Here is a 26092-nt window from a genome sequence, read left to right on the forward strand (position 1 = left end):
ATTTTTCATATATGGGACAAAGGATAAATGGTCATTAGTATTCCACACCTTTAAAGAAATTTACCAAATTATTCGGCTTTGATTTTCAAATTACAGAAGGCCCCATTTTTTTTCTTTGTGAAAGTAGATACGAGAAATGGGCTCATTATGGCACCATACAGTCAGTCACGGGGGACAGTGAACAAGATTTGATAAGACATTTACAGCAATTTTGTAGATAAGCATGAATAAAAAATAAAAAAAGTTTGCGCCACACTTTTATTGATTTCAGAGAACATGATGACAGACACAACTGGACAGAAAACAAATGTAATCACTACATCTTTTCAAAATTCTAGACAGGTGTTTACCAGGTCATGATATAATAACTAGAGATACGTTAAAAAGTCTGAAGCCCGTCCGACCGCTCCACATGCAGAGAACAGCGAGAGCGGCCTCAGATCACGCAGCGTCTCGTTCAGTTATCGCGTTCATTTAAAGTTTATCCTAAATAAAAGTCATTTACCTCCTGCTCTGTTTCCTTTACTCCAGCGACATCATTCTTCATCAGAGAAAACTTTCCCATTTGTTTGTTTGTTCAAGTTTGTGAGATAAAAGACGTCCTTTTCAATCATGAGTTGTTCTGTAAGAGCATCAAGCATGAGCTCTATTTTAAGGGAGCGATACACAACTTCAATAGTTTCAGTCATAGTTTATTTGTTCAGATCTAAAGAGGAGAGAGGAGGGGGCGAGGAGCACGTTTGTGATCACAGCAGACTGGTATCCAATCACCTGAGCGTGAGCCGCGGACAGGTGGGCGTTTTCCCGTCATGCACGGGGCCGTGGAGCCGCTGAAGTTGACTTTGGAGAGATGATCAAGTCGGCTGGTCTCGTTGGGGTCTCACGATCTTTCCGTGCCCCACGTGCCCGTGACATCAGAGCCTGTCTGGAGCAAGTGGGACAGAAATCTAACCGGCATGCACCGTGCGTCTGCAGTCGGCTGTCAAAACTGCGTCCGTCTGGCTCATCTTGAACACACCTATTATCGCCACTCTCCACCCAGTCATGGTAATGGGCCCATGTGGTGTGTGAAATTAACCGCACTTTGCTCCTCCTACAGAGCAGGTCCTTAAAAAGGCGGCAAATTAAAACATATTTGATTCCATATAGTTAAAAACAGTGTTGATGAAAGATGAAAACTACCCTCAGCGTTATCACAGGAGGAAACTAAATCTAGTGTAAAATGCCCATTGGTTTTCATGTTATAGAGAACTCCTGTTCCTAGTGGCCCCTAGCCATGTCAACACCCTGCCATGAGGATGAAAGAAAAGTGCTATCCTCGCCCATTGGTCTTGATGCAAGGGGAAGCTACATCCAGACTGAATTAGTATTGCTTTTAGTCACAGATCTATGCCTTTCACTAGTCCAAAGATTATCTACAGAGGGTCAGCACATGTGTTCTTATCCTGTCTTTTTGTAGAACCATCAACATTGCTAACTGTGTGTGTGAGTGGCAAAATGAAATAACAACAATGTGGACTTGCCACTCATTTGGCTTCTGTTGCCATGTTGGAATGTAAACCTTTGTAGGGTTGCATGAGCCAAACACAGAACTCATAGCCAGATAATGAAGGAAAGGTTCCCATGTTTAATACAATGTGAAGATTAGGTTGTATGTGTAGTTTACAAATGGACATTTTTATCTCAACAATATGGACCTTATGCAGAACAGCCCCCAGGCAATAGCAGAGGCATATTATAGACAACATTCATTCTCATGGAAGATTCACAACAGAGATCCAACTTCTTTCAGGGAGATTTTACTACTTAGCTATAGCCCACAAGCTGAACCCCTGATCCGTGCTCAGAGGCTGGAACCACTCTGCCACGGTACCCCTGATGCATATATGCTGTGAATGTCAGATTTCATTGATTAATTGCTGACCTATTCTACTGACGCCTCGATTCATCATTATTGATAAAGTGCAATGCTCCATTTTTCATCTTAACATTGCTTCCACAAATAACCCTCCGTGCAATTACTCTTCTTTGTTCTTTTGTTCAAATTAGCCACTTTTCTAACGTCTAGGTCTGCCACTCTTCAGTACATACATATGGAGCGCAAACAAGGACAAATGCACGCGGCAAGAATTGAAGCTTTTGTATTTATAGCCACAAAAAATGCATCCAGTTTGCTCAAATTCATTTACAGCTTTAGCATGAACTTACATTTACACACACTGGGGAAAACATATGTTCCAACACACAACCTCGGCCTTATAGCAGCACTGCGTAAATGAGTTTTTACATCATTCAAATTGTGTGGCGCGCCTATCATCGCATTAAGGGTAGCACTACCTGACAGCCCGGGGGCAGGCAGGGGGGCGGGACATCACTGGTTTAGGTGCATAGGATCCAGTGTCTTTCACCCACACATACACACCTACTGATAATGTCGACTGCCATATCGGGAAGTCTCCATTGTTTATGGCCCCCTGGACCGGGTCTCCAGATGGCAGGGGGCCTATTACTGCGGCCCCGGCTGTGCAGCCCCTCTGTGCCCGTGTCTGCGCTGGATATAAGAAATGCAGGGACCACTTAATGCAATTTTCATCATTTTTGCCCTCGGACGGCAATAAAAGCAGACATTGTCAGGTTTCTCGAAAACAAAACAAAAAAAGGGTGTTGAGATTGTGGTCGTTTATATGCACATATGTCTATGTCTGGCAGTTATAATAAACTCTTTCTCTCTAAATAGCATGGGTCCTCTTTAATTGCTTTTCTACTTGCTTTGGATGGAGGCATTTGCAAATACAGGGTTAATTTAAAGGTTTCCGTTACAGAAGCTCATAAGACTAATAATTTTGATGTTAATTTATAGTTGACAAAAACTAATTTCTCTCAATTCCCCATTAAACTGATATAGCAACAGTTATGGACTGGATAACCTTCATGATGCATCCTTCTCCAGTATTTACAACAATGAGACACAAGAAATTAAGTGACCCCTTGTGGCTGGATTAGGGTTTTAATATGGCTTGTAGCGCGTCGTTGTTTCTTTGTCTTGAATATTTCTTATTGTTATTATGCATATATTCCTTGCATCAGCTGTCACTCAGTCCTGCCCACAGCCCTCTTATGTCTCCGGGCCAGGTTGTTAGTGTTGTCGGGGTGAGGGGGAGCCGGAGGCCATGTACAGCGGGATACCAGGATGACATTCCTTCAAAGGCCTCTCTTCAGAGCGCCCTGTCCCACCAAAGGGACGCACGCTGCACCCCTCTGGAGAATTAACTGGGCCGCGGTCATTAGGACTCAGCCAAATGGCCTCAAGGAGCACTGGGCTGGATCTATAGCAGCAAACACATACAGGACACAGGCTGCCGTATGGTGGGCTCAGCTCATGAATATCATTATGGAGTAATGGAGGATAACTACCCAGGGATCAGCGCCAGCGCACAATATGGTCTTCACTATGGGCCATGGATGGTATGTAAAATTAATATTGTTAAGATTCGGTTATGTCTTCAAAACCTCAGTACATCTTATAACTTTTTGGATAATAATTTTACAGGAAAACATCGGACGTCGGTTGATGGACATCCAGTAACTGAAGCTGAGAGAGCCGTATATGCAGCAGCATTATCCACTGTAGGCTACAACTTTGGAATAGTTTGTATATATGAGGGTCTAGCTTCAATAATTTGATCGAGAATAAATATAGGTAAAGACAAGCCGAGATAACCCCACAGTATGAAAGATAAGACCCATAGCTCATCAACATTCTAACTATGTAGGATGAAAGAATAACATCATCTTCATCACATACACACATTTTAATTGGTCAGTCAATATAAGAGCCATTAAAGGAAATTATTTGTACTGTGGTGAGATGTGTCTTCTATTGTTAACAAGATTGAAGTAAAGTTGTATCCAAGTTGAGTCATCTATTTCAGTAGCAACAATAGCTCATTAACACCTCTCAAACCTCAGCTGTAGAATGTGAGACGACACAAATGGTCGAATCAAGTTGTTTTCCGCTTGTGCTGCATTTCATCGACGTCTTCCTGTGACCTCTGGCCTTTATCACCGGCAGCCCTCAGTGTTCTATAAAACCCATTGATCATATGAGGTAGAGCAGGCTTCAATACAGCAATCAATCTCCACAGGTCACCAAGGTTACAGCCTATACGCCATTACGGCAATTGGATTGCAAGTGGATGAGATTTTAGTAGAAAAGATCAGTGGAATGTGCTTATAGGTACTGTTGAATGCTGCTAATATCTGTATCACGTAAGACACGCCGAGGCCAATATGGGGCAATGCTTTTTCTGTTATATGAGAGGCTACTTTCATCTGGTAGTCTGAGCTCCAAATAAAGGAAATTTGTTTGTTCATATTGGTTTATGCATCCTTTCAATTGGAAATCAATGGGGCTCTTTAAGAATTCTCAACTATCAATCTATCCTTAGGCTGAGTGTTTGTTGCTCAAAATTCCATCTAGTGATAAAAAATAAGAGGTCACAAGTGGAGCCTATCACAGGTCTGACATAAAGTGACGAATACCGAGACAAAACATTGGCCTCATAGAAGAATTCCCAAGCACCACCAGATAAGGCAAACACCTTTAATTGTCCACCATAGGTAACTTAGACACAGTCACCAACAATTATGGGGAACATATAGGAGCGGAAGCAAACTGCACCGAGTGTATAGGCCCGGAGAATTGAATCCACACACAGCATTTTTTTCTGAGAACAATTAAACCACCGAGATGCATCCGTTGCCTCTTCATCATCATATCTGTATACACAACAGCATATAATGGGAGGAAAAGCACCCAAGGTAAATAATTCATTTGAAATTAGACAATGGCTAACAAAAGGCAACATGTCTATCCGCCTCAACAAATAACAATGGCCGTGTTGTGAAGCAGGATGCAGTGAGTGGGGGCACTGGACATGCTGTGCCCCCCAGTGTTGGAGCAGGCGAAGTCAGTCAGTCATTACCTGGCTCTGAGTGACAGGACACGCCGCGAGGGCCTTCTCTGCATGGGGCACGGGGCCACTGACATTTGGACAAAGCGATAATGCATTCAGGTGTTCAGCTTTTATGGACAATCAGGCAACGTGTGTATGACAACAGTCTTCTACTCCCATAGGAAAGTATAGAGAATAGACATATAGTAATTGTAAAAATACGTTGGTGTCCTTTGCTATGCTTCAATTTTGCTATATATTACAATAAATATATAAATGCCATCTCTGAAACACACTTCTCTGTCAAACTTCTCCATTATTTTCCCACCATATCCCTGCGTGATGAATTATTTACACAGTGTATAGATCTACAAGCCTCCAGTTGCTACGGCACATGGCTTTGGGGTTCAGGGAGGGGGAGGCAGTGGGAGGGCATTGGGGGAAGATGCTTCGGTGGACGAGGTTTTTTTTTTTTTTTTTTACGAAAGAGCGAGCAAGCGAGGCGAAAATGCGGCTCTCTCCAAAGGTCACTGCCACCCACTGGGCCCTCTGTGATATTTTCATTACTGAGGTGAAAAACGCCGCTCGGATGCACACGGCCCCCCCTTCAGGCTCGGAGCGGTAATCCCCAGTGGCAAAATGATGTGGCAGGTCTGATAGAGAATGGTGGTTTGGTGTAAAAAAAAAAAAATTAGCGTGTTTGGGGTAGGAATGGAATTAGAGGAGAGGGAAAGTTGGTGGGAAAAGTAAATTGAAGTTGGTGGAAGTTTAAAAAGTCAGAGAGTAAGAGTAACATGACGTGGCATTTTATTGTTACCGACTCTCTACCAAACCTCTCTACTTCGATTGAACAAAGAAAAAGAGTTGTTTCTGCAAGCAATTTCAGTTTTCTTTGTAATCATTGTATAGTGGAGTATTTAGAGAATACACTTTGGTTAGATAGTGTCAGAGTCCTACCTCAAACTCACCGAGGCAAGGCTGTAATTACCTGTATAACAACAGAACATCCTGGTGCTAACCATTTAGTTGATCATACTAGAAGAGTGGAATAGCTCCATGTTCTTCATTATTGGCGAGGACATGGGGAGAACATAGAAATCATATGTTGGACATAAATAAAATTAGAATTGCTTACTAGTTGAAGGCACACTGCTGGGGGTCTCTATAAAGCTGGGGTCAACCACAGCAGGAACAATGGCGGGGAATGACTTGGTTGTTTTGGGGCGAGGCGTGTCATCTCCTACAACAGCTATACAATGTGTTACTCATTCCATATGTTACAATATCCCACAAAGGGGAAGCACTGATATTGTGTAGGAACAAATTGAATGTACAGGAAAGACAGAGAGAGCCTTCATTACTGAGATTACTGCAGCAAAAGCAGGAATCAGAATCAGATAGTCCGTGATTGTTTTTCTCTTAGATACAGTGTAATCTGCAGATCTCCACACTGCTCTGTAATTGGATTCCTGCGGGCTGATCACAAGGAAAAATGTGCTATTAGTGACTGCCTTTGTCCCAAACACAGCAGGAGTGAGCGGCCATAGCCTGAAGATTAGATGCAGATTTTAATGGAAATGGTTTTTATTTCTCTTCAGAACTGTCGCAGTCAAGAGGGATTAAGGTGCTATGTAGCCAATGTTTTATAGATAAAACATGCCAATCAAAAAGATTCATTGCAGTTGTTTTTAATGAAGACAGCTCAACTCAAAACGCAAAACACGGGACTGCTACTTATAAATAAACATCCTATATTTGATTGTTTTGAAAAGCAGAAAAACAGACCTCGGTGTGCAGTGCATCTAATAATAAAGCTAGTGTCTTGCTGAATGAATGATTCCCATCCCCTTTCACACTGAATTGTCCCATCTAATTAATTTTTAAAAGAACAAGGAGGACTAAACCACGGCAAAAACATAACCACCTTGGCAGGCTCTTTGTATTAGCTTTTTATTTTTCTTCTTCACAGTGAATTGTATTAAATAAGTGTAGGTCAGCTGGATGCACACCATTGCTAATCCAAGTTACAAAATAAACAATTAAATATATAATATGAGATGCTGTACTTTGCGTGCGTCCTCTGTCACCCTGAAGCAATTACTGTCTCTGAAGGTGTGTGAAATTGGTGTAAAAATGCTAAAGCCGAGCGTTAATTAATTCTTCCTTTGAAATGGCATTAAAAGTCCCCTGAAAATATAAATCCCTAATTGGCGTGGTAAACTCGTATAGGGACAGCAGGGTGGGTAGACTGCAAAACAACTTCTCTGGAACATTTTATTTTCCCTTTGAGAAGGAAGACATGTGGGTGAGTGTCTATCTACAGTATACAAGACCTAGATCGTTGCGTCTTGTAACTCTATATGTTTTTAAAAACAATGGTCCAACTTTTATATGCATTGTTTAATAGAGAATTGCATGTTATGCAAGATGCACCTGAACAGTTCTTTTCAATGTGGATTGATAAAATGTACTTGGAGAGAAAGCAAAAGTCTCACAGCCTCTTCAGTTCTGTCATCAGGAAGTTGACTGCGAGCCAGGTCCAACTGACTGAAGGACATTGTCAATCACAAGGCTGTCAGGAAACTAAGAGTGAAAAAATATTCATTATGTTCTTGATAATGTGGACTAAAACACAAAAATGAATTGCCAAATGTTGCTCAAAGTCAGGCTTTGTGCGAGAAAACTGTTGGTGAGCACAGCTGTACTTTCTGCACGGTAGATTCAAATATTTTATTTGTCAATTAATTTCACAAGGAATCAATATAGTTCATTCTCTTGTCCTTGTCATGGAAGGGGGGGGGTGGGGAGTAACGGGTGGAAGGAAGGGGAGGGCAGGGAAGGGAGAGAGTTCAGCTTCCTGATAGCCTGGTGTATGAAACTGTTCTTCAGTTGACTGGAACTGGCCTGTGGATTTCACAGTCTCCTCCCATTACCTCGAAGATACTGTGTGATGGGTGCGTGGGGTCCCTGGTGATTCTGACGGCTTTGGAGGTGAGACGGGTTGAGTACATCTCCTTAATAGAGGGGAGAGGGGCTCCGCTGATCTTCTCCGCTGCTCTCACAATGTGCTGGAGGCTCCTTCGACAGGAGGTAGTGCTGGCGCCGTGCCACACAGTGATGCAGCTGGTCAGGATGCTCTCTATAGTCCCTCTGTAGAAGTAATAATGCAACACATAACGGAGGCTGGGACTCTGGCTCTTCTCAACTTGCGGAGAAAGTAGAGACGCTGATTACTTTTCTTGACCAGTGATGTAGTGTGCATGGTCCAGGAGAGCTTCTCTGTGATGTTAGAGGAGCATGCTGGGCCCCGTGCTCTCCGAAAGTCCACAACAATCTCTTTTGTCTTCTCTTCTTCAGAAAGAGATTGTTCTGTGTGCACCACATGGCCAGACTGCTCACCTCACTCCTGTAGTTTGACTTGTCTCTGTTGCTGATGAGACCCACCACTGTTGTCGTCTGCAAACTTGATGAAGAGGTTTGAGTCGTACTTTGGAGTGCAGTCATGGGTCAGCAGACAGAACAGGAGGGGGCTCAGCACACGTTCAGTGTGATGGTTCTGGAGGACTTGCAGCTGACACGTACAGCCTGTGGTCTCCCCGCCAGTTGCACAGTGATGTGTTGATCCCCAGATGGAGCAGTTTGTATATTAGCTGCTGTGGGATTATAGTGTTGAATGCTGAGCTTAAGTCTAAAAACAGCATTCTAACGTAGGTACGATCAACACAATTATAAGACTTTGCAATAATACTTAGAGAAACCATCTCAATACTCCATCACTTCCCCGACAGCTCTTCTTTATATATGTATAATATCTTGTTCTTCCTCTTCCAGACCATTTTCTAATTAAATATTCAAGTTTCTTCCTGCATTCTGGCACTTTTTCATCATCCTTTCTGAACCCCTCTTTGGATCGCCCAACATTTCAATAGCTGGGACTGGCCAAGGTTGCACGTGCATGTTTGCCCCTGTGAAGAAGACAGTGTTCCAATGGACTCAGGAGGTAGAGAGCTCTCCGAAAAGGTTTTTTAAAGAAGGCCAGCCAAGTTTCTCTCTCCTCTCTCATTCACTGCTTTTGTGCAATTGCACAAAAGAGTGTGTCGATGTTTGCCATATGACCAGATGTACCCAGGCTGTACCCAGGAGGATACCAACCTGTTCGCCTGGTATGGGAAATTGTAAAAGTGTGACTGTGTTGTGAAATAAGTTATTGTCCCCTATCCACTTAATCATGATCGAGATAATCTAGCAGGAGGTTTGCACGTTGTAGGATTGCAAACTACTCAGACCCCTTCTAAAAGATGTTGTATGATGTTGTCTATGTGTCTTACTGAAATCCGCCATGGCAGTGTTCGCTGATGCAAAAGATAGCCCCCGATGGCGCATACACAAACTAATCCACTAGTTTGGGAGTAAATGCATTATTCTTTTCAAATAATGACATGCACGCTCTTTTACTGGCGCTATAAGTAAGTCAACTCTACAGTATTATTACTCTACAGGCACTTTGTTTAACTGTTACAGAATTATTACAAATCTTCCTGAGGAGCAAAGAAGCCCACTTCAAAAAGCCTATCCCATTAATACGTTTGTGTAAAATAAAAAGGTAAAGTGATTATAAAAACCCAGTTACACACAGTTTCAAAACTACTGTTATATGATATGTTACACTTGTATTTGACTCAGTACACAATATATTCCTTTGTCTTTTTTCCAAAGAACAAAACGACTCCCGTTCTCATTCAAAGACATGATAAGTAATAATTGCCTAATAACTCTCGCTGAGATATAGGACTTAAAATGATCCCGCCTTTTAGTCATTGTCTTTCTCTTCTCCCTGACACATTATTATATTCACCCCCTCAATCCCAGTGCTCCTTCCCACTGCTCAGAGTCTCTACACAGCTCTGAGGTCAGGTGGAGGTCACAGCGCCCCCAGGAGGGCAGAAAGGGTTTTCTCTAAACAGATAAGGTTTTATAACACACTGCAGCCGTGGGAGTTTAGTATCATTTTAATGTTGAGCTGGTGGACCCATGTCGATAACCCATGTCAAGTGAATGTTGCAACGACCCTTTCTCCAGGAGGTCACATGGCCGCAAAAATTTCAAACGTGACTGGATTATGTTGAATTATCAGTTTATTTTGTCCAGAATTTAGGCACCAGTCTGCTTCTACTTGAGGTTGACAAGTGACTTTTCCCAGTGTGTAAAACTCTGTGATGACCTTGCATTGAAGGATGGATAACAAGAACAAATTGGACCATAAGTAAAGCATTTCCCATTAATAGCAGAGACTATGGTGGCACCCCATGGCTTCACTTTCTCCCGCTGTGTCTAAAAACAAGCTGAGAAAGACATTTGTGTGAGAAATTATACTTTTTTGCTTCTTGCCTTATCATAAATCATAAAGTAACTACATTGTTAAAAAAAATAAAAACTTCTTAAAGATAACATTTGTCTCTCAAAATGATTCGAACGAAAACCACCTACACCACAGCGGTATCTGCATTAAGTCCCAATCAGTAATTAAACATTCTCCTTAATACAATCTTAGAAGTTAGATTGATATCACCGTGGGTTTAGTCACTGGCGCTTTATGCATATTTATCTGCTGTTTACTGGAAGCTCATTTTTTATCTTTTTTTGTTCCTCCCAACCTCTCAAAGCACTTTCACACTTCCTGTTAATTGTGTGGGGGGGGGGGGGGGGGGGGGGGATATTTTTCATCTCCTGTTGCTCTTTTCCCCGTGCGTCTTTCACTTGCATCCAACGCGCTCATTAAAAACACAGACCGGAGTGACATTCAACCCCAAACCCTCCCCCCTCTCTCTTGTCTCACATCATTAAGTGGCAGTGTTCGGCTCAAAGGTACACGGGTAAACTCTTAAAAGCGAGGCAAGCTTGTGTTTTGATGGGCTTTTGAATGCCTTCACCCCCCCCCCCAAACGTGGCTCATTACAGTTCAGAAGATTCACTACCGATACTACAGATCTTGGTCTTTATCAATCCAAGCCCTTTCCTTCTAAGTCCTCATCAATACTGATCTTTGACATAGTCAGGACAACAAACTTTAAACTCATCTCTTATCAGTTTAAATCTCTCAAATGAGCGCGTGTCACTGCCTTCACCTCAGACGCGGCTCATTAGTACTTTCGCAGATCCACCTATAGCTCCACCCCGCTACTGCGTTCTTCCTTCCTTACTCACACAGCAACACGCAAACCTCCAGTTTCCCCATCGCCACCTCCCTCTACGGCCCCCCTCCTGTTCTCGGCACTAATTAGCCGGCTTCTCCCTCTTCCGAGCTTCCCCAGTCACATCTCAAAGGGAGACGGATATGATTTTTCTTTAACCCAAAGGCCAACTTAATCAGCTGAATTAATGACTTTATTACCCGTTAGGCTCCAGGCCACGCGAATGCCTTGTCTCTTCCCAATGCCCAGCTCTCTCCCCGTCTCCGGCTCCGCACTGCTCCATCATGCCTCTCACCCCCTGCAGGAATTTTTACCATTTCAAAAACAAAAGGAGACAAGAGAGAGAGAAAGGAGGAGAGAAAAGATACCAGGAAACATATAATAGGGTGAGCTGAAGTGGCATTGTAGAGCGACACAACACAAGCACGAAGGTACAGCATAAATTAAAATGGATTTCAGCGATGTGCAGCATTTCTTCACTGTACTTGCTATACTCTTCAAAAGAGAAGGATAATGATAGATCAATCACTTGCAAAATACTGAAATATTGCTGCAAAATACAACTATTACGGCATAAGTGTATGGTTAGTGTTTACATCTTGACTTTATATTCGGCCTGTTTTGCGTAATTTCATTGCATACACAGATGGAGCCAATTTTGGACCGCAGCCATTTTGGCTTTCTGACAGTTTTGGCGGTTAGCTGCGTATTTGGCAAATTACCTGCAGTGGCCTGATGGGTATTTAGCACATCAAACGCTATTAAGAACATATTGTACAAAGTATTACAATAAACCGATAATCAACCCGGCTAACAAGGATCTGTGCAGCTAATGTCATCAGATACTTGTGTGTTAGCCCTTGGGCCTTTTGTTTATCCTCAAAGTACCCCCCCCACTTTGAGTGTGCTGTTGATCAACTAAAAAAAAATATTAACCTGAAAGGAGTTCATTTTGTACAGTTCGGCTTTACCCAAATCTAAAAGTTAAAAAAAAAAAAATAGCAACGAAAACAAGGATGAAAACAGAATAAAAATTTGACAAAAAAGCGGAGGGAAAACATGCAACAAAAAGTGACAAAAAAAGCAATGAGAAACCAACAAAAACATGACAAAAATGGACAAAAAAGAGACGAAAACACAACAAAAACAACTAAAAAGTGAAGGGAAAAAAAAGCTGTGAAAAACCAACAAAAACATGACAAAAAACGGTGACAGGAACATAAAAGACACAATGAAAAAGCAACAAAAACATGTGATAAATACGCGGCGGCTACGTGACTAAAAAGTTACGATCACTTTTGCAGGTCTCAGCTTTCAAATGAGGCGTTACACTTTTTCTCTCCAGTTGGGAATCTTTTAGATTTGGGTAAAGCCGAACTGAAGAAAATGCGCTCGATAATGGTGGGGGTCATGATGAAAAAAAAAACTGATGATTGATCTTGCTGACTCAAATATTCATTGGACTTTGTGATAATATCTACCCAGAAATTTGACAATTCCTGTGTTTTCATATTAAAATTGTCAAACTATTTCTTCCTGAAATAGCTTTACAAAGCCATTTACAACTCAGAAGGTGCTTGTCGTCACATCCAATGCAATAACCCTAAGAAGTGCATTCAGGGTCAGCGCCATTGTCCAAACTGGCACAACGCAGTATAACTATTTCAACAAAAGACTTTCCTCCATGTTGTAAATAGACCATGGTCCCATTTATTTAATTAGCACCTGTGTTTGTCATAAAGAAAGCTAATGGCTACGCGGGGCACATAATGAAAAGTCGATTCGCAGCTTAGCGCCTAAACACTCCCCTTTTTAACGGCTGCAATGGAGTAATTAGTTGATACATCAGCGTCTGTCAGTAGATGTATTAGCGCATCTGAAAAACACCGGCGATAAGGAGATGCACCATTAGTCTTCTCATTTACTTGACAAACTCGAACACAGCCCAGGGCCTTTACATTCAAAAAGAGTTCATTCAGTGACAACAAAATAATGGCTTTACAGTGACACTGGGAGACTGGCCAGAGGTGGTGAGAGAGTGTCTTCATTTTCACACACATTCTTAATCAATTCGGTGAGAAAATTTGTCACAGCTCGAGAAATATTGGGAATGGCGTTAAAAGAGCAACATGGAGTATGGTATTCTGAACGGTAAGTAAAAGTTCTAATGTACGGGGTTGTTTCAGTGTCAAGAGACAGATATTTTCTTTATCAATACATTGGCCGTTTGAAATCATTATCTGGATCCGAGAAACACTCTTCTTTGTGTGTTTTGTTTGTGCTTTATAAATGAAGTGGATTGGATTCTTTATCTTTTGTGAGAGATGAAGAAGAATCCTTCAAAACCGGAATGACGCGGCTGCCTCGAAGCCGTGGCCTTGAATGCGCGACCCCCTCCCTCTGATTAAAAAGTCAGCAGCGTCTCCGTGACGTGGGTTTCTTTTGCAGCGACCAGTTTATTAACAACATGGTGAGGGCCTTAATAGATGAAAAATGACACGGTAAGAAAGCACGCAAAATACAAAAGCTACTAAGGCGTCATGGTAACTAAAAATGCTACTTACATTGTTCATTTTGGCTAGCATGTATTTTGACAACATCAAACCTATCCCTCAGAAATCTTTAGAAATGGTTCACTGTTGCTGTTATGGGCAAATGCATGCAATTTACACCTTCATATCAATTAGAAATGACATGATCAGCAGCACATTATATTTTCATTTCCTTTATCTGTGAATGTTGAAGTGCTGCATATGACTACGAGGCATAATAAAGGGAACAATATGCTAAACATGTCTGGGAGCTATGGTACATTAGTCTAATCAACACTAACAGTAACAGGCGCTGTGCAGGTAGACACCGAACACTGTGAACTGCAGGGGAATGTCTAATGGAAAACAGTCATTAACAGCTTTGAATGCAGGTGAAGGAGTGGGGAAAGTGTGAACCAACGCACAAAAGTTTCCATACGATACTTCCTACGGCAAGACTTTCAAGATTCAGTGTATTCATCTTTATTTCCATTTCTTTTACCGATCACATATTACGACGTATTTGAGTGAACTGAGAATTTGTTTCATATTTCAAGGACAGTTTTTCATGGGTCAACCATCAGATTAAAAATACTTTTTGGCCCTTTTGCTTAAATTGACAGGACAGTGTTGTGTGAAATGGGGTGAAGCATGGAAAAAAAAAAAAATCAAATTAAATCAAATTAGAAATAAAGTTAAGAGCCACATCCCAGACACTACACTGAATAAAGAAAAAAAGAAAATATGAAAGAGAAAAAGAAAAAGAAGCAAAGTCCAATAAATCGAGACAGTTCATCAGACTTTGCTTGATAGAAATCATTACTAACCACAAAGATTATACTATAAGACAAGCATCTGTAGTTTAGCATGTACTCTTTGATTGGCTAACACTCTCAGTACGAAAACTAAAGGATTAAAAATATACAAAACAAACACAAAAGTAGGTAACGCTTTATATTAAGGTGTGCTTGTTAAGTATTAATAAGAATTAAAATATGCTTATAAAGTATTAACACACTGCTTATTATACTTTTATCTGTTAACATACTAATAAGCCATTAATAATACGCTTTTTCATAGCCAACCCTTACCCTAACCCTAAAATGATTACTAATGCTTATTAATATTTAAAGAGAACTCTTTTGATTAGCAGCAAGTCATTTTTTTTGGGGCCAGAATGAGGTTTCTATTTCACTCACTACTGCATTTTTAGGCATCATTTGCCAACCAGAAAGTGCTACAACAGCACAACATTAACAAAATAACACATTCTGCCCATCCATCTCTACAAAAAGGCTGAGGACATCATTTCCCACCCATTAATCTGGGGCCTTTCACTGAGTTACATTTTTCACTCATTTTCATAACTTATCAAAAATATTGATCCAAGTCTTAAATAATACGGTATGCAAGCGATACTTTTGGTTAACACTTCCTCCATCGCAGGCGCATCGACGGCAGCAGTTTCCTTACCTGAGAATGTGTCACCTGGAAGTCTCACCTGAGCAACAACACGCTGCATGTCACAACAGCTCGAGGTGTGAGTGAGAAGCATCATTTCCCTCTGACTCCTTCCGGTCGGATGCTGTCGCCTCCGTCTCGCTCTGGAAGCATTTTCAAATGAACAGCATCAAAAAACACACGCTTCTTCCTGTGACAATAATGTGTGAAATAGAGGCTTACAGGAAAAAAGTAGAACTGCGTGTAAATCTTTAGTCATTCAATATTTTAGTTTTTAAGTTACTTGTAAAACAGGACAAACAATCTGGGCAAGTAACCACGCACAACTTTGCATATTTTGTCAATTCAGACTAGTCTCTCGAAAGCCAAATCAACATCTGTAGATTTTTTTAGAACGTGAAACTGTTGATGCAACTTTGATTCTAATATCATCGATAAATATTTCTGCATGCTTAGGGAAAAACAGGCATTTATTTTTTTTGCATCTTCAATCTCCCTCCCCTCCTGATTCTTGTGCCGTCGACAACTCTAGAATTACAAGTTGGCTCAAAAACAAAACAAAAAACACAATCACACAATTTGCTTCTTGCTCTCACAGGGGGGAAAAAGTTTGATGTGTCAACGGTTTCCCCCTGTGCGAAAGGAACAGGAGCGGCGCAGAGTGGATGAAAAACAAAAGGAGCACCGGAGAGAGGTGGCGTTAGAACTGCAGAGACTGTCGGCATGTCAATTAGAGCGGAGATTTAGTCAGGGGAAAGGAAGTTTTGAGTCAACATCAGACTGCTCCAAAAAAAAAAAAAAAAAAGAAATGTGGCAGTGGAGCTGATCATGTGGGTCAATGCAAAACATGAATAATGAAGATTGTGTACGAGAACATTCTTTTTTTTAAACTAGTAAACGTACCGGTACTAATGATTTGTTTCACACTTGGTCCAAAAGTCAAGCTGCTTTTTTCTCAAATTGCAAAACAAAACAATATAATTCTAAATAAGTCACCCATAGCCAACAATAAATCCTTACATCATGCAGATTCTTTGTAAAGATCTGAAATATCTTTTGAATGGTATGGGATAGTAGCATCTGCACATCTAAAAACAAAATAAAGTTTTCTGTTTCTTCCATTAGGTAATATTCATTCATTTCTTTGCTTGGAGAGGAATGATGAAGAGAGGCCTTTATTGCGGTTAAGTCACACAAAAATACTTTGCACTAACAGGGCTGTCACTTTTGATACAATCTGTTTTTGTCAGACATGCATTTATTCTAATTCTTAAAGCCACAGCTAATTTAAAATATTTACTTCAAAGGGAAATACAGTATTGCATGTGATAAAAAAAAAAAAAAGTGATGGTGAATAGATCAAAATGAACATTAAATCAGCAGTAATAATCTTGTGTGTGTAATCCAAATCTGAGGTACAGTTACTTGTTTATCTTTTTTATCCTGATACAATAATGCAGCGTTCACACCCGGCCTATGGCTTTACTGGAGTGAATACACCGTGGAACTCGCACCATTATCTGTCTTGCAATGCCATCTAGTGCTTCAGTCGAGAACTACACTAACTTTTTACCATAGACATGCAGGGACGCTGCAAACAGAAGGGGTATGAGGATCCAAAACCTTTCTATAGTGGCCCCGAAAATCACCAGACCAAAATATCATTTCAGTTGCAAAACATTCAAAATTTGGTTTATTAATGTATGTTTGGATACTAGATTTTTTGATATTTGGCTTAATTTCACTAAAATATAGGCTACTGTTCTCCATCAAAAATACGTCAAATTCAATTTTATGAATTATTGGCAGCCTCGCTTCAGTTAGTCTATCCCTATGGCAACAATATTGGCTTACCATCACCGAGTATGGTGAGAATGAATGATGACTACAGGGTGGTGCTGCGAGAAACTTGGTTAAAGGTATTATTATTATCATCATTATAATAAGATACTAATACTTCTACAACTAACAACGATGCTGATTCAACCATTTTCTTTTAACAATAGTTTGGTGTAGATTTATGTTTCAGAAAAAACTACCTGTAAAAGAATAAAATACTGTGTTTTTTAAATAAGTTTACAAGATTTGAAAATAATACAGATTTTATTTAAAACCGTTCCGCATATAAATACATTTAAAAAAGCTGTACAATAATAAAAGCAATTGCGAACACACTGTGTCGGAAAGTAAACTGATATTAAAATTAGGGCCTGACCAATATGTCGGCCGGCCGATATATCGGGCCAATATTAGGGTATTTTCAATGATCTGCCTATCGGCTGCTCCCACGACCCGGCAACGGACAAGTGGAAGAGAATGGATGGATGGATGGATATTTAGAGAGATTAGAGACCGTTTTTTGTTTTGGAATCTACAGATTTTTGTCTTTCAAACAAGCTCCCTCTGAAGAACCTACTAAATTTATAAACAGCGCCCCCTGCTGTCACAGTTAAGACACGTTTAGAACCATCATGCACAGGATTCAGAAATGTTTTAAAAATATTAGCCAAAAATATCAGTGGTGAATATCGGCATCGGCCAAATCAAACCCCCACCACCCCCCAAAAAAAACAGGTATTAGATATATTTATGATTTAAACCTTTAATATAATAATAAAATGTTTAACTAAAGGCTATTTGAAAGATGCAAAAACAACCAAACATTAAATTAAATTACTTAACAATATCGGCCAATATATCGGTATCGGCCCCCAAATATCCATATTGGTCGGGCCGTAATTAAAATGATGCATATTTTCTAGTGTCCATGTGTGGAGCGGTGGTCAGAGCACAGAGCGGTATTTACAGGCGAACATGACCCAGACGGCACAAGCGTTTTCAGGGTAAGAGAAAACTCGAACTCTCACGGCCAGCCTCACATGGTCTCCACGGCAACAGATGATCTCATCACAGAAAGGCGACCTGCAGAGAAAATACAAAAAAAAAAGTGAAATGTATCAATAAAAATTGCAATAAATACATGTATTTTTCTCAAAAGCTGTGCATATGAACTGTGTGAATAAGGCTGTAGTGCAGTTTATTATTCCACAGTAAACAGGTATTAGGAAAAAGACACAGCAAGTGATTAATGGGTTCATGCATTTCAATCACCAGCGGCTCATGCAGAGGCAGGCCTTTTCATTAGACCAACATGTGACGGATTAAGGAGGCATTACTTTTGTTGTTAATGTCAATCTATGAATGTGGTCATGTCTGATCCAGCCTGAACAGGTTTCACTCTCTCACCTGAGGGAGGTGGCAAAGGCTCGGCGGCCGTTGCGGTGCAGGAAGTGAATAGGGAAGCCCTTGAAGGTATGACCGTCTGGCACTGCCCTCCTCACAGCGTCCTGAAACTCCTCGTTCCCACAGGACACGCCCGTGCAGCGCTCCAGCTCGTAGGCCGACAGCGCAGAGGACAGCAGGTAGGACAGATGGTCATCCCACACTGTGGCCAGGTCCAAGTCCTACAGTGGACAGAATACAGTCCAAGCACGTTGGTCAACTTAGCGTCTCAGCTACATTACATTCTTAGGTAAATGTGGCCAAAACAGACCTGTTTATTTCCTCTAGGAACTAGGCTTGGCAAACTCAGGTGTATCTCTTCTTTAGAGCACACAAAAGTTATATTGATAATGTACAGCCTACATTTAATTTAACCTTAGAAAAATGTTCACACATCATGTCGTCTTTGTAATACCGTGCCAAAAAATAGTTCTGTCAAAAAACACTTTTCCACATTCTATGTGTGAAATGTGTGAAGTGAGTGAAAGGGTAATCCTGTCTAGGTGTGTTTCGAGTTTGTTCAATGAACTGGGTTTGGCCGTTGCAGACGTGTTCAACGAAACCTGTGTTTGGACTTTAGTTTAAGAAATCTTAAGCAGTGAGTACACTTTTCTCATGCTGTAAACTATTTTCACATAATAGAACATTGAGAAAAGTAAATTAAAATTATTAAATAATCAAAGAAATAACCTGAATGACCTAATTAGGAATAAGTTGTAAAAAAGTTGCCATACAACATCCAAAAACAAATATACAAAATAACAGCTGTCTGCTGTACCTTCCTGTGTTCAGAAATGAGGTAGCGCATCTCTAGCTCCAGCTGGTTACTGGCAGCGGCTGGATCCAGAGAGGGGGCAGTGAGAGGCGGGACGGGGGGCAGAGAGGTGCTTGATCCTGGGGAGCAAACGGACTTCAGGGCCTCTTCACTCATTGCCTTCCACTGAGACTGGTTCTGCAGAAGGCAGGAGAGTCACAGAGTCAGCCATTAGTACCTGTTGGAATCTTTATTACAGTTATATTTTACAATTACAATAATGATAAGGTTATTATTTTCATCAACATAATTACACTATTTATGACACTATTTATTGTAGCCATGGTATGGCAAATGATGTGTGTAGTAGAGGCACTATACAACGCTAAATGATGAGAAATTAATTGTGGTTAAAATCATTTATTGGTGTTTGCAGCGGTGGTTAGTGATCTGATTTTTAGTTGATGAAAACCTTGTGAATCGGTCAAAATTGGTCGTCTGGCAGTGTTACACACAATATACATGCTGTTAACAGCATGTATATTTAGGCAATGTTGGAAAAGTGTCTTGCTCAGGACACAAAGACAGTTTGTGTATTTGTGTCCGATTTAAGCCAAATGTCCAAACCTCTCCTCGTTGTTTACAAGGCGCTTTTCAAGAAAAAAAAAAAAGACATTTAGTACCTGGAAATCAAAGATGCACAGCTCCACTGCGTCAGAGGGTTGACAGTTTGCTAAAAAGCTCTGGTGGTTAAAGACGCAGCCCACAGTGCGATAGGGGTGAGAGGGCTTGGGCTGCTGCACCAGAGGCGGAGCATCTGGGTCTATGGCCTGATGGAGGTACCTACACCAAACGCACAAACAATTTGTTTTATTCATCCCTCTGTTAGTGGGACTGAAAAGGTTTATTGAATTTGTTATTTCAATATTGGCAAGTAATCACCAATGTTGCAACTATTCAGGCAACATCCTGTACTGTATACAATATACTCAGGTTATGACTCGTATTCATGAGGTCTTATTACAATCCTGCAAATTTCAAATTACATTAATGTTAAGACCCTCAAGTATAATTGCTCCTTGGTTCACAAAAAATTTGCAAGAAATTGCGACTGGATTCTTTTCCAAAATCATTAAGCCCTTCCTTCAAGTGCAAGACATTTTCTACATTATTTACAAAAAATTATAAAATGAGTCAGCTAAGACTTTTTAGCATATTCAGAGAAAAGCATTGATATGATCACAAAAGGCTGCTTGAGTAATAAAAGCCACTTGTAGAGAGTAGATTTGCATGTGGCTTTAGTTTAGACACTGCGCTGGGATTTCTGAGAAAACTGTGATACTGAGAACTGCAAACAGTGTGGTCCATTTAGAAAGATCTCCAATTCACTCAGTTCTGAAAAGAGATCTGATCAGAATAAGCACAATGGTTTTGTGGCATTTTGTGGTGAACTTTTCACAAAATAGATGGAAAGGAAAGATAAAGATAAAGATAGAAAGAAAAAGCACTTTTTGCAATTCAAATTTGTGATTCAGATTCAGACCTGTGAGCAGTGAGGCTCTCCCAAAAAGTGACGCTCCCATCAGTGCCTCTGGTCAGGACCCAGGTGTGAGGAGCTCCTTTGGCTTTGGTGCCCACACAGACGTAAGCATCTAGCCCAAAGCCCAGGAGCAGGCTGCACAGGAGGGTGGCATGGTCCTCGCAGTCGCCCTACAAAGACCACACATGTGTAGTTATTGATTATCTGATCCCATTCGCTTTTCCTGGTCAATGAATACCCAGGAAAAGAACATTGTATGGGTCTCCTGTTTTATTTTTCCACTGATTTCATTTGCCCTGAACTCAACTTTTCAGACATTTTCCCCCCTCTACTCGTACAAGATCCACTTCTGTTCTTCATGTATTCGCTTTTCTGGGAAGTGTTGTACACACAAGATACCACTGCGGCAGCAACACGGGAACTCAGCCAGCATCATCAGATTGCCCGTGACAGTAAGCACCTTCTATTTCATTCGCACAACTTCTTTCCGGTAAAGAGCCCCTTGTCGGGTTGCATCGGGATAGACTTGTGCAGTTGTGTGCTATGTGTGTTGTTGGCTGGAGCTATTCTGGCAAGTCAGAATGATAGATGTTCCCCAGAAGTGCTAAAATGGCTGCCTCGTTGGAGCAGGCTGGTGGACTGATGAGGCTAAATTAATTTTCCTTGGAATGAAAGTCGTAAATCACAACTGACAAGGGCCACTTTGCGAGAGAGCCATGTTGTGTCTGTCTCTTCAGTTACACGGGCACGAAGCAAGGAAGGGAACATTTATTCAGAGCAGGCAGTGGTCTGGGAAATTCTACTACTACTCTACTACTTTGTACAGTCAAATGCAAACAGTTTCTTCGGTCTATAGGGCAGACCTATAGAGAACAATGTGAAAAAACAATGAAGAGTGTGTTTTGTTTTTTTCCCTCAATAATGACACTTTATATGTTTCCCAACCAGGACTACAGGGACCTCGGGGGTACGCGAGCACTTCAGAGGGGTACTTGGAAATATTTCAGATCTAAAATGAAGGCGAAATTGAAAAGTATTTCAATATTTTTTTACTTTACTATTTCTTACTTTTTGGTGAGTTCTGATTTGCAGTAAAAGGTTTGAATTTCAGAGAGTTTTTGCCTTTTAATATTTTTTTTTTTTACACACAATAACACAATTTTTCAACACAACTAAGTACCAATAGATGGGAGTTTAGCGGATAATTTTCTAAAAAATTGGCTGCACCTTAGAGTTGAGGGTAATTTGAGTAGAAACAAAGGACTCAAGGGGTACACCAAACAAAAAAGGTTGGGAAACACTGGGTTTACAAGTGCCCTATATGCCAACAATCATAGATTTTACAAATATAAATAAAACACATATCAACTACACATATCAAAATCAATAATAGATCTTAACTAAACCTGGTCCAACCAAAGCAAGACCTGCATGTCAAGAGGCCAGTGCCAAGACAAGATGTCTAAGCTCAAACAGAAAAGGATTTTTACCTGAAATAAATAATTCAAGAACGAAAATTTAAAGCTAAAGTTTACAGTGAAACATAACATAACATTTCATAATGATTGTTTTGTCCATGAATGGTTCAATATATTTTTCAATTAAGTTTTAATTAATCTGTCCACAAGGACATAAAATATTGCAGCTCAGTGAAATTGTAAATCAGCTTTAATGCTTTAGAAAACATGACTTAAATAGAAGGATAACATCAGTTGCAAGTTCATCAGTTGCATAATTATTATTATTATTACAATAAGGACTATGTTTTTGCAAAAATTGTGTCTAATGTGTCGTTTGCACTTTAACCATAACCTTTTCATAGTGCTCAAACAACTGAAATAGCATACTGTAAACCCATAGCCACGACCAGTCACAATTATATAATCCCAAACATCATGCGAAACATAATAATAATTTTCTCGCAAAATGGACATTGGTATTATTATTATTATATTATTATCACAACCTTTTTTAAATGAAAAAGGTTGTAAATGGCAAACACCTCAGTTACAATATATGGAGCAATGGCAGTAAAGTCTTGACTGAAATGATGTAGCTAATGCTCCCAACTCATGTCCCAACTGTACAAATTTCAATTTCAAATGCAATCAATACACAGTCTTCTGTATCTTTAGTCAAGATGTTATAGATTAGCTTCTAAAAGTAGTGCCAATTTGCTCTTACCTTCCCTCGACAGAGAAAGGCCAGAAGTGTGCACCACTGCTCATGCTTTCCCACTCCACTCCCCACCACAGGAGCCTTCTCCTGGGCCAGCAGGCTCACGAAACGAGCCGCCTGTCTGGGACTCTCCAGGAGACGTCCTGCACGGAGCATTCGCACATAGGAGCAAACTGGTCTGTTCACACCATTCTCATCCTATGGGACATGGTAGAGTTTATGAAATGCTCTTCAAACAAAGATGATCAATACATTTTGAAATACATTTACTTTAGTTAACAGAATAAACTCTGATTCATAAACACATAGACAATAATATCAAACTCTGAAGAGACAAACCTGCGCAAAGATCTTGACCATTTTTGACTGGTGTGTTGGACGTATCTCCAGAAACTCTCTCCACCACTGCTTGGCATAAACCAGAAACAGCCTGTCCTTTTCTGCAGCCCTTTGCCTTTCTAGAGATTGCTAAATGAGCAATAGCATTTTGTAACCAAAACAAAATAATAAATGTTCATATCAGATCTTTTTTCATATTTAGTTATACGTGTTTTTGCTAATTGTTGATCTGACTGACCTGTGTGGTGATGATGTCAGGGCTGATTGTCTCGGTCAGAGGAGGGTACAGCTCTAGACTTACAGTCAAAATACCAGCAGGGACTTTACATTCACTGCCTGAAAACACAACAAAGTGAACATTTACATTTTCTAAATGTATATTGTCTAAAGTATGCGGGTTTGATTGAATTAAGATGTTCCATATTTTTCTAATCCATTAGAAAAACAGTGTTCTTTCAGAAGCTCATGGGTACAATTAAAATAATCTTTCAAAACAAGTAAACAGCAAAAGCATAAAGTTGCTGAAATTAATACTTCTTTGAGGTTTCTCTGTACACAAAATAAATCACTGTAAACTTTATGAAGCCATTGCCAAAATGGCATTGGAATAAAGCTTTTTTTTCCAGCTTTTTTTTTTTATTTTGTAGAGGGAAAAGGAGTACTATAAAAACTAAAATGTATCGTATAAAGCTATTCCGTGACCAAATCAGTTTTGTAGTAATGTCTGTAGTGCAGCTAAATGCTTGCTCTAAAACTGAATGCAACAAACTCATTGTACCTAAAACAAAACAAAAAATCTGCCCTTTGAGTTCGTACCGACACCCATCAGCTCCACTGCGATGCATGTTTTGCCGCTGGTTGAACTCAGAACTGTTCTCCAGTCAAGAACGTGTGAGGAAACCAGTGTGGTTTCACTGGATGTGTCTGTCTTTATCAGTACCAAATGAACAGGGTCGCATATAGACAACATTGTGGTGCCGTCTGCCATGCGACTGCCTTCTCCTACAAAGACAAAACATATAATTTCAAGGGAGAATAAGTTACATACAGTTTTTTCTAGTTAGTATCTGAAAATGGCAGATGCTAGTTGGAAACAATTACCTATTTCATCTTTATGAACTTCTAGAAGAAAGCCCTCCTTTATGTCAGGCTCACAGGCACAGGGAACCGGCTTGGAGCGAAACCTCTGATTTCGGAAATGCAAGTAAAGTGTAAATGTGGAGCAAACCTGGCCAGGAAATGGCTCAGGCTCCTGAAGGTGCTCTAGAAAGGCCTTACCACCCAGCACTTGGAAGTAAAGGTATCGTCTGCATGGGTCAATATTAGCTAGAGAGAACAAAAATGATGTTCAGTGCATTTAAACTTCACAGGAAGAGACAACTTTCATAGTAAGAAAATAAATGTGATGTGATTTATAAATAAAGAAGTAAAGCTTCTCTGACCAAATACTCACTTTTCTTTAGCTGTATCTCATCTTTGTCTATATAGTGTGTGGCAGGTTTCGGTGGAGATTGCATTTCTTCTTCTGTCAATCTTTGCTGTAACAAATTGAAAATAACACAAGACATCACATGACAAATAATCAATAAAAAAAGTGTAAAAGTGATTTACAACCTGTGCAAAATGTAGGTCTTTCATGACACTATCTATAATGCCCCTACGCTGTAGAGCATGGAGGAAGTCCTTCTCTGACAGAGGCTGGTTATGCGTTGAACTCGTGTCATCTCTCACAGTCTCAGCGAGGACCTCTCGGATCTTGTCATGAATGTTAATCTACATGAAACAGGACAAACAACAGAACCATAAATACTCTCCAAAATAAATGACTTTGCAAAAAACATTATAAATGAGTATTGTTTTCAATACACATGTGAAAACTAACTTAGTTATGCACTGCAATATTTATAAAATGAAAATATAAGAAGGGGGCTTTTTTTAGCCTTCTGATTTTCTGTGATATGGTGTTCGATTAGTAAAAAAAGAAAACAGAAATAAAAAAATAACAAGTGGTCTACTCTCTACCGCTATATGTGTGTTATATTAGCTTCTAAGAAAAAACCTCAAATCAAAGTGACACAAACTATCTATGTTATCATACAGCCAATACACTGTATGTGAGCAATAGTGTAACATTGGCAGCAAACTGTGCATCAACTGTGTAAGTGAAGTGCAACAGTCAGGTTGATGCAAGCACAGACCAGGAGATCGAAAACAATTAGTACAGGAAACAAGAACATCTTGCAGATGCTATAATGGAACAAAACATGGATTATTACCTTCATTAGATGATTGTGAATGATTTGCTTCAGCTCAGGAGCTTTCTCTGGAGGTAAGGACATGGCAGCTAACACACGTCGTCTGCAGCAGGCTAACACAAGGTGATCAGAGTGAGAAAAGCAAAATGCATAAAAACTAAAGCAGATCTTCTCGCTGAGGAGTAGACTTTGGTGCAAATTCTTGCTTTCTTCTTGCAACAAACAACAACAACTGACAGCAACAGCGACCAGTTTAAACAGTGGCGGAAAAGGAAGCGGGAGCGCGGCTGTACCGATGCCTGATTAAAAATAAGAATAATAATTTACAGTTAAAACGACCTAGACGAGCTAATGTTGAGGCAAATATGTGCTCACCAACGTGTTGTTTATTTATTTAATTTTTACACCGCTATTATTTGCCTCATTATTTTATATAATAGTGGTTTGCTATTGTTTTAATTCAGGCATACTTTAGACGAGCGAATGGTATTTACATGCATAGACTACAAGTGAAGGACCCTTTTGTAGTTCAATTTGCTTGAGTTTGTTGTGGTAACCAAATATGGCCAAAACCATTACTACAATATCTGAATTGAAATAAAAGAG

The 26092-nt window shown here is 40.2% G+C and overlaps 1 protein-coding gene across 1 annotated transcript; it reads right to left on the reverse strand.

The window, feature by feature from the left end:
* Positions 1-17725: 17725 nt before the first annotated feature.
* Positions 17726-25721, reverse strand: cep76 (centrosomal protein 76). Its single transcript, XM_079561736.1, has 13 exons — positions 25508-25721; positions 24846-25004; positions 24685-24769; positions 24333-24557; positions 24048-24233; positions 23470-23567; positions 23232-23360; positions 22899-23090; positions 20718-20884; positions 19858-20017; positions 19199-19372; positions 18385-18602; positions 17726-18060 (listed from the first exon to the last, which is right to left on the reverse strand). Exons 1-13 carry the CDS (start codon positions 25568-25570, stop codon positions 17922-17924), a joined length of 1995 nt encoding a protein of 664 aa, XP_079417862.1. The 5' UTR covers positions 25571-25721; the 3' UTR covers positions 17726-17921.
* Between the last annotated feature and the right edge of the window lie 371 nt (positions 25722-26092).

This window comes from Gobius niger (genome assembly GCF_951799975.1).
Source record: "Gobius niger genome assembly, chromosome: 8".
NCBI classification, from domain to species: Eukaryota; Metazoa; Chordata; class Actinopteri; order Gobiiformes; family Gobiidae; genus Gobius; species Gobius niger.

Excerpts from the sequence above, each read along its gene's own strand:
- cep76 (XM_079561736.1), bottom strand. The coding sequence starts at position 25,570 with ATGTCCTTACCTCCAGAGAAAGCTCCTGAGCTGAAGCAAATCATTCAC. Across the intron at positions 24,770-24,845 it reads AAGACCTACATTTTGCACAG|CAAAGATTGACAGAAGAAGA; the intron begins GTTGTAAATCAC and ends AATTTGTTACAG. Across the intron at positions 19,373-19,857 it reads TGTGCATCTTTGATTTCCAG|AACCAGTCTCAGTGGAAGGC; the intron begins GTACTAAATGTC and ends TGCCTTCTGCAG.